The sequence below is a fragment of the Oryzias melastigma genome, linkage group LG11 (genome assembly GCF_002922805.2).
Source record: "Oryzias melastigma strain HK-1 linkage group LG11, ASM292280v2, whole genome shotgun sequence".
Taxonomy (NCBI): Eukaryota; Metazoa; Chordata; class Actinopteri; order Beloniformes; family Adrianichthyidae; genus Oryzias; species Oryzias melastigma.
Window position 1 is genome coordinate 22,136,355 of NC_050522.1, and position 15,380 is coordinate 22,151,734.

Consider the following 15,380-nt stretch of genomic DNA (forward strand, 5'->3'; position numbering starts at 1 on the left):
GTGCTAACTGGAAAAAAAAAACATAATTTCAATCTTCAACTAAGCTCTGGTAAAACAGACATTTTAACTTAAAAGAAAAAACATGATAGCATTAACATACTGTAACATGCAAATATTAATGCAAAATTAATAAATTATTTTTATCAATTTTTTTTGCTTAAATTAGCACATATATTTGAAAAATCAACAAGGCAGATTATGTCTATAAGATTAAAAACTACTGAGAGTTATAAATGTCAAATCAGTGTTTCTTCTAAAAAAATTAATTCTTTTCATTTCATTATTTTAGATTTTTTGTTAAAAGTCAACATCAACACACACTATCAATCATTAAAAAAAAAAAAATAAATTATGCTTTTATATTTATTAACACAAATTAATTACACTCCGCAAAGCAACAGTCTTTTGCAGGTTCAGGCTTCGATCATGTGCGTCAATTTCAGATAATGCACACTTTGCCCCGCATTATCCTGCTTATAACATGGTGTCTTACAAGATAAATACATGTTCAACCAATTTAAAGTACTTTGTTTGTGTTATTTTTTCAGCTTAGCTCACTTTTACACAGAAAGCGCACTATTTGATAGGTGGTGCGGCCAGTTGTCATGGTAACACAATAAAGCGTCGTCAAGCCGGAAGCAATCTTGATTGTGACGGCAAAGAAAAGTGATACATATACTGATAGTCACGGTAGGTTAAACAAAGCATCAGTTAAGAGAGGAAGTTAATCTCTTATTGCTTGTTTTTTGTCCAGAAGATGAATGAAACGTCTGCTTTGAAGAAGTCTGCACATACAGTATAGAACATTGTGCAGACTTCTTCAAACTTCAAACTTCTTTTTTAGGTGTGCAGCCACACCCAGCAGCCAATCAGAATCGAGTGGTCAAAAACACAATGTTTCTTATGGCTGTATGTCAGCCTCTTTCTATTCTTGGAGTAATACTGCAGACGTAAAACTCTTTACAGTTCTACTTGACATATTGTTGATGGGTTTTATGCACACAATTACACTTCTGGGTTAACACTTGATCCATTTAAACATTTCAGACAATAAAAACAAAGGAAAACATTTTCTCTCTTGTGTGTTTTTTTTGTACAAAAGCTGCATATTGTCATATAAAATGTACCTAGTAAATTGTAGCTAGTAGAACCCAAAAGTGTGATTAATCCAATTCATTTTTTAATTGATTGACAGCACCAATTAAAAGTAACCAATTTATGATACAATTTTTGCAATAATTTAAAAATGAATCCATCTGTTAACGATGTAATGAAGCGTTATTGACAAAACTATTGAGTAATTAGTGACAAAAGCTTAATATAAATATATTTTTGCATCAATTTTTTTTTTTTACAGATTTCAAAACTTTGATTTGCAGCAAAATCCTAAATGCAAAACACGAGCAAACATCAAACTCCTGTATTTCCAGAGGTTACCTGTGCACAGGCCTCCTCTGGGGAGGTGCTGCTGACTCCAAACAGCACAGCAGAGTCCAGGCTGTGGATGGTGAATCGCTCCAGAGCGTGCAGAACCGCTGGGCCCAGATGGGACGTCTGACCAGAACCGGGGCGGCCCACCAAGAGCATCCGAGGGCGGTGGGAGGTCGGCTGTTTGACCGCACTCCTGCAGGAACCAACAAAAGCAGATGTGAAGTCACTCGTGTGTTTTAGTAATCAAAGAAGCATGACATAAATGGTGCAGGCTTAGCCATTATCAAATAAAATAACTTATAACCTTCTATGGCACAAGTGTCAAAGTCAAGGCCCGGGGGCCGGATCCGTACCGCCGGGTAATTCTATCCAACCCTCCAGATTAATCGAGGGTTGGATAGAATTATAGTGTAAATTGAAAGTTATTTGAGGTTAAAGTTGATTTATTCTGGAATAATATTCCTGCATTTTTATTATTCCTACTTATGTTAAAAAATTTCGGTTTCAAAGTTTTAAAAATTGGCATTCTGCTAGTTCTTTGGACAATTGTCCTTGTTACTAAGATTTTTTAAACTCTTTTGGAGTTTAGTCAACATTTCAGCTACATGCTAGCTGTTTTTGCTAATTCAGGCTTTTTCAGGTTTTTAGGCTATTTTAAGGTTAATCTATTTTTTTAGCTACATGCTAGCTGTTTTGGCTAACCTATTTTTTTAAAAGTATTTTAGGCTAATTTGGCATTTGGCTAATATTTTAGCTGGCTATAAGCTTCAGGCATTTCAGTTATCATCCTAAGCATCATAATTCAGCTTCCACCATTCACACTAGCATTATCACAGGTAATGCTATATATTTAGCTCATAATTATGTCAAAAAGTTACATTTTTAAAGCTTTAAAAATTTAGTTTTAGAGTGTCTAAATGTTTTTCCTGTTCGGCCTAAAGGTGTGTTTTCAATTTTGGCCTCTTGTGTAACTGAGTTGACACCCCTGCTCTATGGTATGATGTTTTTATTTTATGAGGAAACAATATTTAGATGTTTTGAGTCCTTATGAAGCCAAAACTTTTCATTTTTTTTCTTTTATTACTGCTAAAAACTTGAGAATCTTGTGGGTCAAACCTGGCAAAGTGCAGGAAGTTCTTGTTTGGAGAAGGCACAGAGATGTTAGAGGTGGCAGTGTTGTTATCCACTCCACCCATCAGGCCGTCATCAAGGATGCCCGACGTCAGATCTGTGCACAAACAGACGTTAGTGGCAGCATTAAACCGCCGTTTGGGACTTCAGCCGGGACTCACCCGGCTCTCTTTTCCTCTTCATGCCCTGCTCTGCGTGTGGAAACAGCCGCTGCAGAGCCTCCATGACGTGGAGGAGAGCACCACCGAGCAGAGGCTGGACCACGGGTGACAAGGGTTTGGCGGGGGTGGCGGCAGAACGGTGGGAGGCGGGGGACATTTTCCTCATTGCCGCCACGAAGTCGCAGCTGCTGACGGAGATGGAGGAGACGTCCAGCAGGAGCTTCTGGGAGGTGCTGTAAATCTGCGGGTACCGGCGGCGCAAAGCGCAGAGCGCCGCCTCTGTGCACACTGCCCTGATGTCGGCGCCACAGTAACCTGGAAAAGGAAAGCAGGCGCAATAAATGCACTGCAACAGACACTACAGTTATTTATCTGGCATCTATCTTACCAACACATTTCTCTGCCAGTTCAGCCAGAAAATCTTCAGAGGGAGGAGGCTTCCACTGCCGGGTGTGAATTTTTAGGATCTCCTTACGTGACTGAAACACAAAATAACACAGATGAAAACGTTTTTGTAGTTTCTACTGGGGGTGTGTATCGGCAAGAGCTTGGTGATATGATACATATTCCAAAACATTTCTCATGATAAAATACATATTCTGATAGATGTCTCACGATTTAATATATATCAAAATACGTGTCTAACGATACGAACATATTCCAATACATGTCTCACGATTCAATGCATATCACGATATGTGTCTCCCAGTTCCATGCATATCTAGATACGTGTCTCACAATTTGATACATATCACGATACATGTCTAGCGATACGATGCATGTTCCGATAATGTCTCACAATACGAAACATATCCTGAAACGTGTCTCATTATGCAATACATATCACAATATGTGTCTAATGATTCAATGCATACCCCAGTGTGTGTGTGTGTCTTACGATATGTTACATATTCCAATACATGTCTCACAGTGCGATACATTTACCAATACGTGCCTCTCGATACATATCCCAATATGTGTCTTGCACTACCATACATATAGCTTAAAAAATGATCAGAGTGGGACTTCAATGTGAGCAATACCGCATTCCTAACTCAAGGCTAGAAGTGACGGCTAGTGGTTGAAATTCACCTCTTTGTCGGGCAAACCGAACAGGAACTCTCTGTCGAAGCGTCCGGGCCGCCGCAGAGCCGGATCGATGGAGTCCAAACGGTTTGTGGCGCCGATCACCACCACTTCCCCTCGGTTTTCCAGCCCATCCATCAAAGCGAGCAGCGTCGAGACTATGGAGCTGGAAGGATGGAAAGAAAGTTAAATGTGTGCAGGAAGCGACTTTAATCAGCCACTTTGAAATAATAAACAGTGTGAAGACCTGTGGATCTGATCCTGTCTGCTGGATCGCACTGGAGCCAAGCCGTCGATCTCATCAAAGAAGATGATGGATGGGCGCCTCAGGTATGCCTGGAGAACACATAAACCAGGGATCTCAAACTCCATTGACCTTGGGGCCATGAAGGCAGAGTCTGGCTAAGGCTGGGCTGTATGGAGTTGAATTTGTGCCAAAAATATGCTTTTGTGTCCACTGTCTATATCTTTGGTCCATTATGTATGACTACTGAACAAGTTTATGGAACATTTGTTCATTTCTATGTACTAAAGGTAATATCTTCTGCGTGTCCTGTAAAACAACAGGAGCTAACGATGCTAGCAACTGTTGCTAAGAACTATTCCGATGACACTGTGAAACGAGATAAGCTAACAGTGCTAGTAAGTGTTGCTAAGAACTTGTTTGACAAAACTGTGAAACAACAAGAGCTAATAACGCTAACAAGTGTTGCTAAGGGGACTTTTCGGATGACACAGTGAAACGACATAAGCTAACGGCGCTAGCAAGTGTTGCTAAGGACTTGTTTGACATTACTGTAAAACAACTAGAGCAAACGATGCTAGCAACTGTTGCTAAGGACTTTTCTAACAACACTATGAAACAACATAAGCTAACAATGCTAGCCACTGTTGCTAAGGATTTTTCTGACAACACTGTGAAACAACAGGAGCTAACGACGCTAGCAACTGTTGACAACGACTTTTCTGATGACACTATGAAACTACAGGAGTTCAGGATGCTAGCAACTGCTGCTAAGGACTTTTTTGATGTAAATGGCCCTCGGGCCGCCAGTTTTAGACCCCTTACATAAATGAAAAGGCGACTCAGTTGTGATATTTCAAAACTCTGCAGTTCCATGTGGTTTCTGCAGGGGGCAGCAGAGAAGGCTCTACTGAATGGTCACCTGTTCAAAGAGCAGCCGCAGCTGCCGCTCTGACTCTCCGACCCATTTGCTGAGGCAGTCGGCTCCTTTCCTCATGAAGAAGGCCACCTTCCTGTTGCCCTGGCTACACTCGTTGGCCAGCGCCCGGGCGACCAGCGTTTTCCCCGTCCCGGGAGGGCCGTAAAAAAGACATCCTCTGGAGAAAACAACAGTTCAACAAGTTTGTTTTTTGATTTACTGCAATTCACGCTGCTTTTCTCCTTCAGAATCTACTGGAAGAACGTTGATTGCGACTGAGGTGTGATGATGCAAATGTTTGTGTTCCACCTGGGAGGCTGAATCTTGAAGTTGTCAAAAACTTCTGGGTACAGAAGAGGGAAGATGACCATTTCTTTCAGAGCTGAGATGTGACCGGATAAACCTCCGATGCTGTCAAACCCCACCTGAGGAGAGACGGGAAAGCATTCCAAAAAGTCAGCTTTGACCAAATAAATATGTAAATATGACGTGCGGAGCAGCAGTCAGCTCATGGCGACCTGCTGGGACTCACAGACTCGTCGATGGCCATCGGGTCAATGTCTGCCAGACCTGCTCCTCCTGCCAACTTGTTCCTGCGAGTTTCAAGAAGCCCCTCAGTTCGGAGGCTGAGCGGCCGCCGGCTGTCGGAGACGTCACAGACAGCAAAAAGTGATATTTTACACAAAATGATGATTATTCATAAAATTTAGAGAAATTCAGAACTCTAATTCTTTAGTTAATCAAGCAGAATTTTCATTTCTGACACCTCAACAAAAGTTTATTTAAGAAAAGAATTGAAAAGAAACCAGCTGCTTCTTCTAGGCATGTCAACGATAAGAGATGTGTATCGATGTGAGGATTGTTTGGTCGATAACTCGGTCGGGATTTGGACTCACTAGCATTTTCTCTCTGCAGCTCAAACGGGTTGAGTAAATTTGATTTACTGAAATTCTGTGTGTCAAAGCTTGAAATTGCTTATCTGAAAGCCAAAAGTGACCCTCAGTGAAGATGGATGATCTGTCGTCTGCATACCTGTTGGATGCCCTTTCATCTTCGTCATCAGAGTCATCCTCATCCGACTGATTAGACCACGTGCTGCGATCCAAAAGATAGAAACCGAACATCATAAAAACACCGAACAAATGCAAGAAACAGCTGTAAAAAGAGGTTCACAAATATTCAATATTTGGCTTCGTTTTAGTTTTTTTTGGCCACAAAATGTGAATCTGACAAAAATTCACAGTCATTTATCGTTCTTCAGATTTGTCATTTTTTAGCTAAAAATCCAATGTTTACAAAACTTGTTCTTTGTAAGACAATTACTAAAATGCTTTTCTCTTCAGAAGCGTAAAAACATTTTATCTGTTTACAAATATTCCATCCATGTACAGTTAATAAATATAAGAAAATGTCGATTCTTCACCTGAAGGGAGTTCTGCAGGTCGCATTTGGACCTGAGCTGCTGACAGGGAAAGATCCCCTCAAAAACTCTGGACAACAGAGAGGAAAGGATTATTTTAACAATCATAAGCACAACAAAAACACAAATATTTGCCTAAAATATATTTTAAAGACATTTTTTTACATTTTTTTACACAGACAAAGCTACCTTAGAGTCCTATTCTTTAATATTTTGTTGATCTTGAAAACATCTTATTTTAAGTAATATCTCTTATGGTTTGGACTGATAATTTTATATATAATTTTAAATGCATATTAAAATGTGCAATTTTTGACTTATTTTGATTAGTTGGTATAGAAATATGAATTATTGGACTGTTGTACCGCTTGAAATATGATATTTTAGGAGGAAAAGTGTACGCATTTATGGCTGTAAGCTGATATAAACTTTAATTAACAATACATATTTTTTTAAGCCGTAATATTTCTATTAGTTTGAGAAATATGCTTAAATATGAGTTTTTATAACTCATTTCAAGATAAAATTTCATCTTAAAAGGGCAGGATATTACTATTTATTATAAAAAATGTTACCAAAAAAATTCTATTAGATCCACTGATAGTTTTTTGACTTATAACAAGAAAATAAATCTTATATTTTGTATTTTTTACGTGTTCTGAGAAGCAAAAATAGGGCAAACAGTTCCAAAATATTGAGTCAATTGCAAGATTACAATTTAATTTTATTTCCAGGTAAATTTTCTGAATAGAATAAGAGAATAAAATAGACTAAATGTTCATTCTTGTCACAAAAACATGTTTTAGTTGTGATTTAAAGGAAACAAAAGGGAAACTTTCCTTAATAAATGATTAAATCTCTCATAAAACACTGAAAAGGTTATTTTTTCTAAGGAAAACAACAGAACAAGTTTAAAAATGTCAGTGAAGGTGGTTCATTTTCACTTTTTAAATAAAATACATTTGCTATAAATACAGTCTGATGTTACATCTTCTGTGAAACATAGACAAGTTTATCCTATAAATACAACAAACTGTGCCTGCAGCTTCAGATTCTGTCCAGTACTGTTAGCTGAAGGGGCGGAGCTCTGACCACTGTTGCGTCCGCAGTGAAGCGATGGGTCTCGGCTCTGTTTGGCGTCACTGATGCTGCCGTTGCTGTCCTCGTCGGCGGTCATTCCCAGGCCGCTGTCCTCATCCATGACTGCAGCTGAGTAGATCACCTATAGTTAACATAAAAATATTTGCCATCAGGAACAATTGGAAAGTTAAGGATAAACAATTTTAGCAACTTAAAAACTTAAATTTAGTCAAATGTTGAAGCAAACTTGTTTTAAAAGTTTATTTTAGGGTAAAATCTTTAGAGAAATTCTTAAATAAATTTTTCCTTTGATGTTAGACAGACAGGAAATAGAAAAAGATTTTCAAAATAAGACAAGAAATAGATTTGAGATTAAACAATAAATTAAAAATGACATGTTTGGGCTCAGATTATTGCAGTTTGTTGACACAAACTCCAAAAATAGATCAGCTTTGAGACATAAAACACGATAAAACTCTGCTGACTCCTCGTTACGTGACGTTCAACCAAACAGCTGATCTCCAGGCCCCCGATAGGAGAACCTGAAGCCGACTCTCTCAGGCTCAGCTGCTCTCCAATGTGGGGGCAGCTGATAGAGGAGCCAGCCCCTCCCCGAGTGCTGCGAGTGCAGAAGTGGGGCAGGATGCAGCGAGTGCCCCACTGGGACCTGATAAGACACGCAGTGCCCACCCCGAGAGCTCCTGGACGTAAACACTGCTTCTGAAATGCTCCTCAGATGACTTTGAGAGGCATCAGGAGCAGAAACAGCAAACGAAGACGGTAAATGTGCACAGAAGAGGGTTGTTCTGGAAATACTTCAACCACTTTATGTGACAATCTTGAATCGTATCATGATTTGATTCCAATAAAGGTTTATTCAAATTCAATTCATTGTAGTATCAATCTTTACACACTATAAAATCAACTTCAATTGAATTAAAAAATGAATTATATAACATACAGTACTTTCATTTGTCTTTAAATCAAAGTTACAAAATGCTACAGATAAAATAAAATACAGTGCAATTAATTTATAAAGCTATTTTCCACAGTTTCAGGAAAAATAATGACATTTTTTACTAAAAAAGAATGACTTTGTATAAAGATATTCCAAAAAAGTGCATTTCTGTGGAAAAACACGGAGAAAACTATCAAAATGAGTAAAAACTGAACACTATTATAAACTTTAGAGAAGCATAATTGGACATTTACAGACAATCGTGACTGCATGATGTTGTTTTAACGCTTTTATTCTTTAATTATTTTGTGTCCAAATAAATAATGTGCAACAATATAAAATATTGTAAGATTGTAGGTGGGAATAATACATTTTTTTACCTACTTTTTTTGTAGCACTTTATTACTTTTCTGTTTTTATTAAGTTTGTGTGAAAATAAAATTAAATCAAATCAGATCAATCTAATAAAAGCCCATATGGGTTTTTTGCCTTTTCCTGCACCTACTTTGCAATATGTTGAATAAGACCAAAAGACAAAATTCATAATTTTGATTGATTATGAATGATTTAAGAAACATTTACTTCTTTTCATTTAAACACTTGTTTTTTATTCATAAATTAAAATGTACATCAGTTGTGTCTAAGCTAAATTTGTTATGCTTAAATTAAACAAGTGACCAGAAATCCTCGAAAATTATTGTTTATATAATTAGTATGAAATGAAATAATTATTAAATGAAAGTTTGAATTTTTACTGGTACAAAAGATTTAATTTAACCACTTTTGGTCCGATGTTCATCTCCTTCTGTTCCACAGTTTCTTTCTCTTTAATAATCAGAGTTTTGGAGTTTCTGCCTTAAATTTGGTTTCCTCACATCTTAATCCAGAATAATTCATCTCTTTATATTCATTTCTGAGAGGAATTTTAGATTAATACCATAGCTAATCAAACTGCAAAAAAATGAGAAATAAGTCATAAATCCTTCCCTCATTGGCAAATTTTCTTTAAATAAGCCAAAAAAATCTATCTGTGGAGAAAAAAAATGGTCTTAACAGGAATTATTCTAAGAAAAAATGTTTTTTTGAAAAAGATTATTTTGCTATTTTGATGAGATTATTTTTCCTTAAAACATGGGACTTTTTAACTTTTTAAGTTTCTTTTTTTTCCACCAGTAACATCTTTTATCAAAAGTCATCTGCAGAGTAACTCACTCGGCTTTTGTTGGTCTTGAGGAGCTTCTTTGACTTGGTGTTGTTCGTCTTCTTCTGGACCAGCCTGTTCATGCGGGTCAGAAAACACAAATCAAAATATTGTTAGAAGCCTTCTTTTTCATAAATAAAACTAGATTTTCATTAATAAAATAGCTTTAATTGTAGTGTGATAAGATTCAAAAGATTACAGTTAAAAAGCACTAGCTTCAAATGGAAAAACGGTTGAAATTTGATTTAATAAACCATTTTTAGTCATTTTTCCGGAGGAATTTTACTTTTTGCGGATGCCGCTCGTCTTCTTAGACGCCTCACTTCTGCCTGTAGGTTTGGTGGATCTGCTGCTTTTGCTCTGTCCACTCCTCCTGACCCCTGCAGAGATTCATTAAAAAGTAGAACGTTGTCTTTTTTTTTTTTTTTGGAATACATTAAAACTCCCCAAAAATACGACTAAAAGAGCTTAAAGATGTGGAAACCATATAGTTGCATTGAGAATTCTTCTGTTTTTTTAACGTTTTTCCATCTCTAATATAATATCACAACATTTTTACATTACGCTCTTCTAAAATTGTAATAAAACTGATATAATTAGGAAAAGAATGGATATATTTTGAAAAAAAAAATCAGTTTTATCATTTTTTATGTGGTTTTTCACATATTTTAAAAAGTTTGAACTTTAGCTGCAGAAGTTGCTGCTCTTACCTGCAGGTTTCTTCAGTCTTGGAGATTTTCTCCTGTCAACAAAAACAACATTTTCTTCACATAACTGTAAATAACTATTTAAATAAAATGTGTATTTAAATGAATAATGAAAATATTTGAAAGAGTAATAATCTTTGATTCCATATCACCTATTTGATTATTTTAAGTGCATTGGATGAACAATTAAATCAAGATTGCATCCTGGTGCAAAATCAAAATCTGTTCCATTTAGTGAAGAATGAAATTATTTTTGATTGTATATGTTTTGGTGTTTTGTCCATTACATTTATGCATTTAAAATTTTTCAAACACGTTTTTTTAGGCATTGAAGATGAAAATAAATATTTTCTAGATACATAAAGTTACTGTGTTTTCAATTTCTGACCTGATGACAGCTCTGGTTTGCTGTGAACTCGTGCGACTCTTCTTTTTAGCCGCAGCACGAGGTCCCTAAAGAGAAATTCAAATGTTAGTTTTCTGAAAATTAAAATATAAATCATAAAAGGTCCTAAAAATTGACAAAAAGTACAATTACATCATTAGAAACATAAATAAAAAAAAGATAAAATCCCCCAAATATCATCATATAATTATTGTTAAAATTAAAAAGAAAATGTGTTATTTTTCATGTAGTAGACATGCTTATTTTATTTTATTATTTTTTTTAATTTGGCTAAAAAGCTGATTTTAACTATCAGTCAACATGATAAACCATCAGACAAAAAAACTCTTAGGAAAAAACGTGGTGGCAGTTTTAATTTAAGGTTAACATTTTAAACACAAACAAAAAATATTACAATAACTTGAATATTTCTTCTGATAAATATTTACATATTTTTTGAGAATACTTTTACTCACTTTAGAGACAATTACTGACCTGTCAATACAAATAAAAAACTAAACTGTTTTTTTAAAGATCATTTGTAAAAATAATAATAATAATAATAATAATTAAATTAACAACTTTGTAGCCAGATGTAATGTTTTTAACAACAGCTGTTAATAGAAAACGTTATGTAGTTACAATATTTTAAATAAATGATTATACTTCCTTTTTTTTACACGTTTTTGTGTTATATATATATATATTTTACACTAACTTTTCACCTTTAACTTGTAATCTAACTGGTGATTTGGGGAGGCTCGTGCGCTTTTAGCAGGTGTAGCAGCGTGACACGCAGGTGATGATGTAACAGTCAGACTCACTTTGGTCGGTCCCCGCTTCTTGGCCCGCATCACCTTACTTTTGCCCCGAACCTTGGCCGGCGGCCGCTTCTTGGAGCCCTTGGCCGGCTTGAGCTGCCGCTTTGGCTGCGGTTTCCTCCGGGCCGTTTCCTTTCTGCCGCGATGCGTCGCCATGGTAACGACGGATGGTGCAACCCTTAACGCCTATTGTTTAAAAGTAAACATGCCTGAGGTGTGAACGCCACCACAGCCGCTTTCATGAGCGTTCGCGGTGGTTTTGAGGAGATGGACTGCCTCCTGCTTTGACTCTAGAGGCCGAGGTGAACTTAGTGAACACACCCAAACAAGAACTTGATAAGATGACTGGTTCGGAAAGCAATTCTGGCTCCCTCTAGTGGCGATATGGCGCATTAATAAGATGACTGAGCCGCATCAGAAAGCAGCTCTGGCTCCCTCTAGTGGCGACATGATGCAAGGCTTTTGTTGTATGGATTTTACGTTTACATTCATATGCAGTATATTATAGCGCTATTTGGGGGACATACATTTTTGAACTTAAATAAAACATTTTGAGAAATATTGATGTGCGGCCAAAAAAAATAAATTAAAAAATTAAAATTTCCAAAATGTTTCCTATTCTAAAATAAACTTAGATTTTCAGCTTCAAATGTTCTGTTTTTAAGGTTTCAAAACTAAAAAGTCCAACTTTTTTATAGTATAGTATATTTAATATATTACATATATTAAATAGCAATATATATATATATATAGTAATAGTATATTTATACACAAAACTAAAACGAAAAAGACGAAATGCTGTTTAAAAATTAAGACTCAATTCTAGTCAATTTAATAAACACAAGTCTTTATAGTTCAATTTTTTAATGAATAATACTAAAAATAGGGTTTAAACTAAAACAAAAAGAAGTACATTTGGGATCATAAATATTTGAAACCCAAATAATGCATTAAAAAAATATTGGTGTTTGTCCAAAAGAAATGTAAAATGAACCAAACTTTTTATTTTAAAATAAACAATTACTTTCAGCTTCAAATCTTCTGTTTTTTAGGTTTCAAAACTCAAAATTTCAATACTATTTTTATAGTATTGTTTAATATAATGAATATCATATTCACACATTACATATATATATTCATATGTATTACATAAAAATATATATAGTAATTGTATATTTAAACACAAACTAAAACTAAAACAAAAATGAAAAAAGATGAAACCATAGGAAATTTTCAGAAATAAAATAATAAAAGGCAATTTAATAATGTATACTCAACTCTAGTCAATTTAAAAATCAGTAGTCTTTATAGTTTAATTTTTTTAATGAAAAATACTAAAACAGTTGAAAAACTGATGATTTGAGTTATTACTCTTAAAAGTAAGGATTTGAAGTTTATTAATTACTTTTAACTGCAAATCAAAAAAGAATCATCATTTGACATATATTGTGAAAAATATCTTGCAATTTTAAAAATATGCACACATTTGATGAAATACAGTGAAGTTGCAAAAACAAAAAACAACAGACTAAAGATAAGCAGATCTTTTGATTTATTTTGTAAAACAAAAATTGTTGAAATGAAAAAACCCAAACATTCAGCTTATTTAATTTATTCATTCGAGACAATTACATTTATATATTTATACACACACTAAAACGTCTCGGCTCTCGTAACATTCAGGATTCAAAACTAAATACATTCTTAAAACTGGGGGTTTTAATAGTATTTGCATGAAAATCCATTAATACTGAGAGCAGATTTATTTTGCTTGTTGAACTCAGTTTACTGAAAAGCTGATCAGGTTAAAAATTAAAAATACATTGTATTAAAATGTGGCAATAACAACTGATAAGAACTTCAAATTAGGAAGCACTTTTAGAAATTATATGTTTTTTAACTTTTCGCATCAGTAAGAATATAACAAAAAGCATGCATGGTTGAGCAGACTACATTCTCTATTTCGTGCTGCATGTCATGTTTTTTTTAAAAAAACACAAGTGTAACTTTAACAATTTGACCACTGAAAAGAAGAAAAATTAAATAAATAAAATAAATTCATTGAAATTATGACCAATGTGTGAAAAAAAGAAGCCAAGCAACAAAAACGGATAAAAATGTCATTTTTCAGTCAATATTTGTTCAACATCTTGTAACCCAGTTTCCCTCAACTTCTGAGGATCAAGTTTATCTTGAAATGATCTGCAGCTGCTTTAACTTTATTTGTTCACAAGATTTCGTGTAGGAACCATTAAAATGTGATATCGATTTTCTCTCAGTCCATAACTGTCAAAGTGGAAGCTAAAATGTATTTTCAAACTAAAACTTTTAGACAAATAAATACCAAAAAAATAAAATAAAATAAAAATCTGTCACTAAAACTGGTATTCCCTGAACATAATAAACAAATATACTTTTTAAGCAACTTTATTAGCAGCATCCTTATACTATTGGACTGAATTTTCTTTTCTTTTCTTTTTTATTTCTTTTATTTTGAAGTTGAAGGCTCTTCTTCTGCTTCCTCTTTCAGTATTTTCTGCAAAAAGAAACTTTCCAAATGTGCTTGTTTTTGTCAATTTCGTTTTCGGTGCAGCCGTTTTGAGAAAACAAAGGATGGATTATCAACATGTAACCAAGTGACCTAATACAAACTAAGAATGAATGGTGGTTTTTCAAAATAAAACTTCCTTCAGAATCAGGTTATAAATAAAACGGAAAAAATGTCAGTTGTGTGTGTTTTTTTTTTTTTTTTTCTTGGTGACCTGGTACCAGGATGCAATCTGAAGGTTGGGGACCACTTTTGTAACCGACGAGGTTTGTTAACTTTCTTTGTTTAACCCTTAAATGTCATAAGAAAACCAAAGAGAGACGCTGAAATTCACAGAAACATCATGAAGTCACAGAACATAATTATCCATAATTCTGACATTATTTCTCCCATACACACAAAAGTAACACTTTTTCATAACAACCAAATCTCTTGAAATGTATTATTCTACTTCAAGTAAGAAAAAAAGTCTCCAGTCTAAATAATTAAAAAAAAAGGCACATTTATGTTGTTATTTAATTTAGAAAAAATTCCATCTGTGAAGTAGGAGCTGCATCAATGTTGGAGTCCCACTGTAGACATAAAATGAAAGCTCAATTCAAATGTTCAAATATACATATATATATAAATAAGATTTTCATTTCCAGAGATTTTTATACAGTTTTTACCCCAAAAAACACCTACCAAGGCAAGACCTTGAGAAACTCCTCATCCTGGAACATATATTCACACATGTCCACCTGTAAAAGCAAAAAAAAAAGAAGAAAAAAATAAAAAAAATAGCTTAACATTTTTTCTCAAAAAACATCTGTTAAAAACACAAAGAAGCTTATTTGGAAATTTCCACAAAATGTATAGAAAGTCAAGAGTTTGGAGACAATGAAAACAATCTGCAGGGTCATGTGACCACACTTTATTTTTATAGGGTCAGCTGAAAATATTAGACCTTCCAGGTGTGTCATGATACCAAAGTGTCATATTTTTTTGTTCAGTTATCTGTGACAACAGTCCCCGCCCACAACTCAGAGGCAAATTTCTAATAAACTACCGCCGCTCTGCAGAAACTGTGTCCTAAATTTTGTCTAAAAACACTATAAAAACAATTAAAAGAAAACTTATAAGATGTTTGCAATCACTTGAAGAATATTGAAGTGGATGTTTTTTTTTAATTGTAAAATCCCTCCCAGTGGTATTTTAATTACAACTAGAAAAGTTGCATTACCTGCGATAATGCATGTGTGAATGCAATTTGCAGAATGTGGTTGCTGAAGATGCTAAATCTGTTAGC

At 34.7% G+C, this 15,380-nt stretch overlaps 1 protein-coding gene and 1 long non-coding RNA gene across 3 annotated transcripts in view; both read right to left on the reverse strand.

Annotated features, from left to right (window-relative positions):
* Positions 1 to 11,830, reverse strand: part of LOC112162602 (ATPase family AAA domain-containing protein 2) — an 18,104-nt gene extending 6,274 nt beyond the window's left edge. Inside the window, exons 1-17 of one of the 2 annotated variants that reach the window (XM_036214172.1) lie at positions 11,548 to 11,830; positions 10,727 to 10,791; positions 10,342 to 10,373; positions 9,918 to 10,011; positions 9,643 to 9,706; positions 7,485 to 7,614; positions 6,396 to 6,462; positions 6,005 to 6,067; positions 5,505 to 5,613; positions 5,282 to 5,397; positions 4,976 to 5,150; positions 4,057 to 4,145; positions 3,816 to 3,975; positions 3,112 to 3,202; positions 2,724 to 3,038; positions 2,548 to 2,659; positions 1,438 to 1,624 (exon numbers count right to left, since the gene is read on the reverse strand). In XM_036214172.1, the coding sequence (XP_036070065.1) occupies positions 1,438 to 1,624; positions 2,548 to 2,659; positions 2,724 to 3,038; positions 3,112 to 3,202; positions 3,816 to 3,975; positions 4,057 to 4,145; positions 4,976 to 5,150; positions 5,282 to 5,397; positions 5,505 to 5,613; positions 6,005 to 6,067; positions 6,396 to 6,462; positions 7,485 to 7,614; positions 9,643 to 9,706; positions 9,918 to 10,011; positions 10,342 to 10,373; positions 10,727 to 10,791; positions 11,548 to 11,700 (2,022 nt within the window). In that variant the 5' untranslated portion in view covers positions 11,701 to 11,830. The remainder of the gene's footprint in view (positions 1 to 1,437; positions 1,625 to 2,547; positions 2,660 to 2,723; positions 3,039 to 3,111; positions 3,203 to 3,815; positions 3,976 to 4,056; positions 4,146 to 4,975; positions 5,151 to 5,281; positions 5,398 to 5,504; positions 5,614 to 6,004; positions 6,068 to 6,395; positions 6,463 to 7,484; positions 7,615 to 9,642; positions 9,707 to 9,917; positions 10,012 to 10,341; positions 10,374 to 10,726; positions 10,792 to 11,547) is intronic. The other variant, XM_024298425.2, reaches the window with a different exon arrangement.
* A 1,249-nt stretch (positions 11,831 to 13,079) lies between these two features.
* Positions 13,080 to 14,833, reverse strand: LOC112162392. Its single transcript, XR_002922065.2, has 2 exons — positions 14,777 to 14,833; positions 13,080 to 14,664 (listed from the first exon to the last, which is right to left on the reverse strand). It is a non-coding gene; the product is annotated as an uncharacterized LOC112162392 (long non-coding RNA).
* Between the last annotated feature and the right edge of the window lie 547 nt (positions 14,834 to 15,380).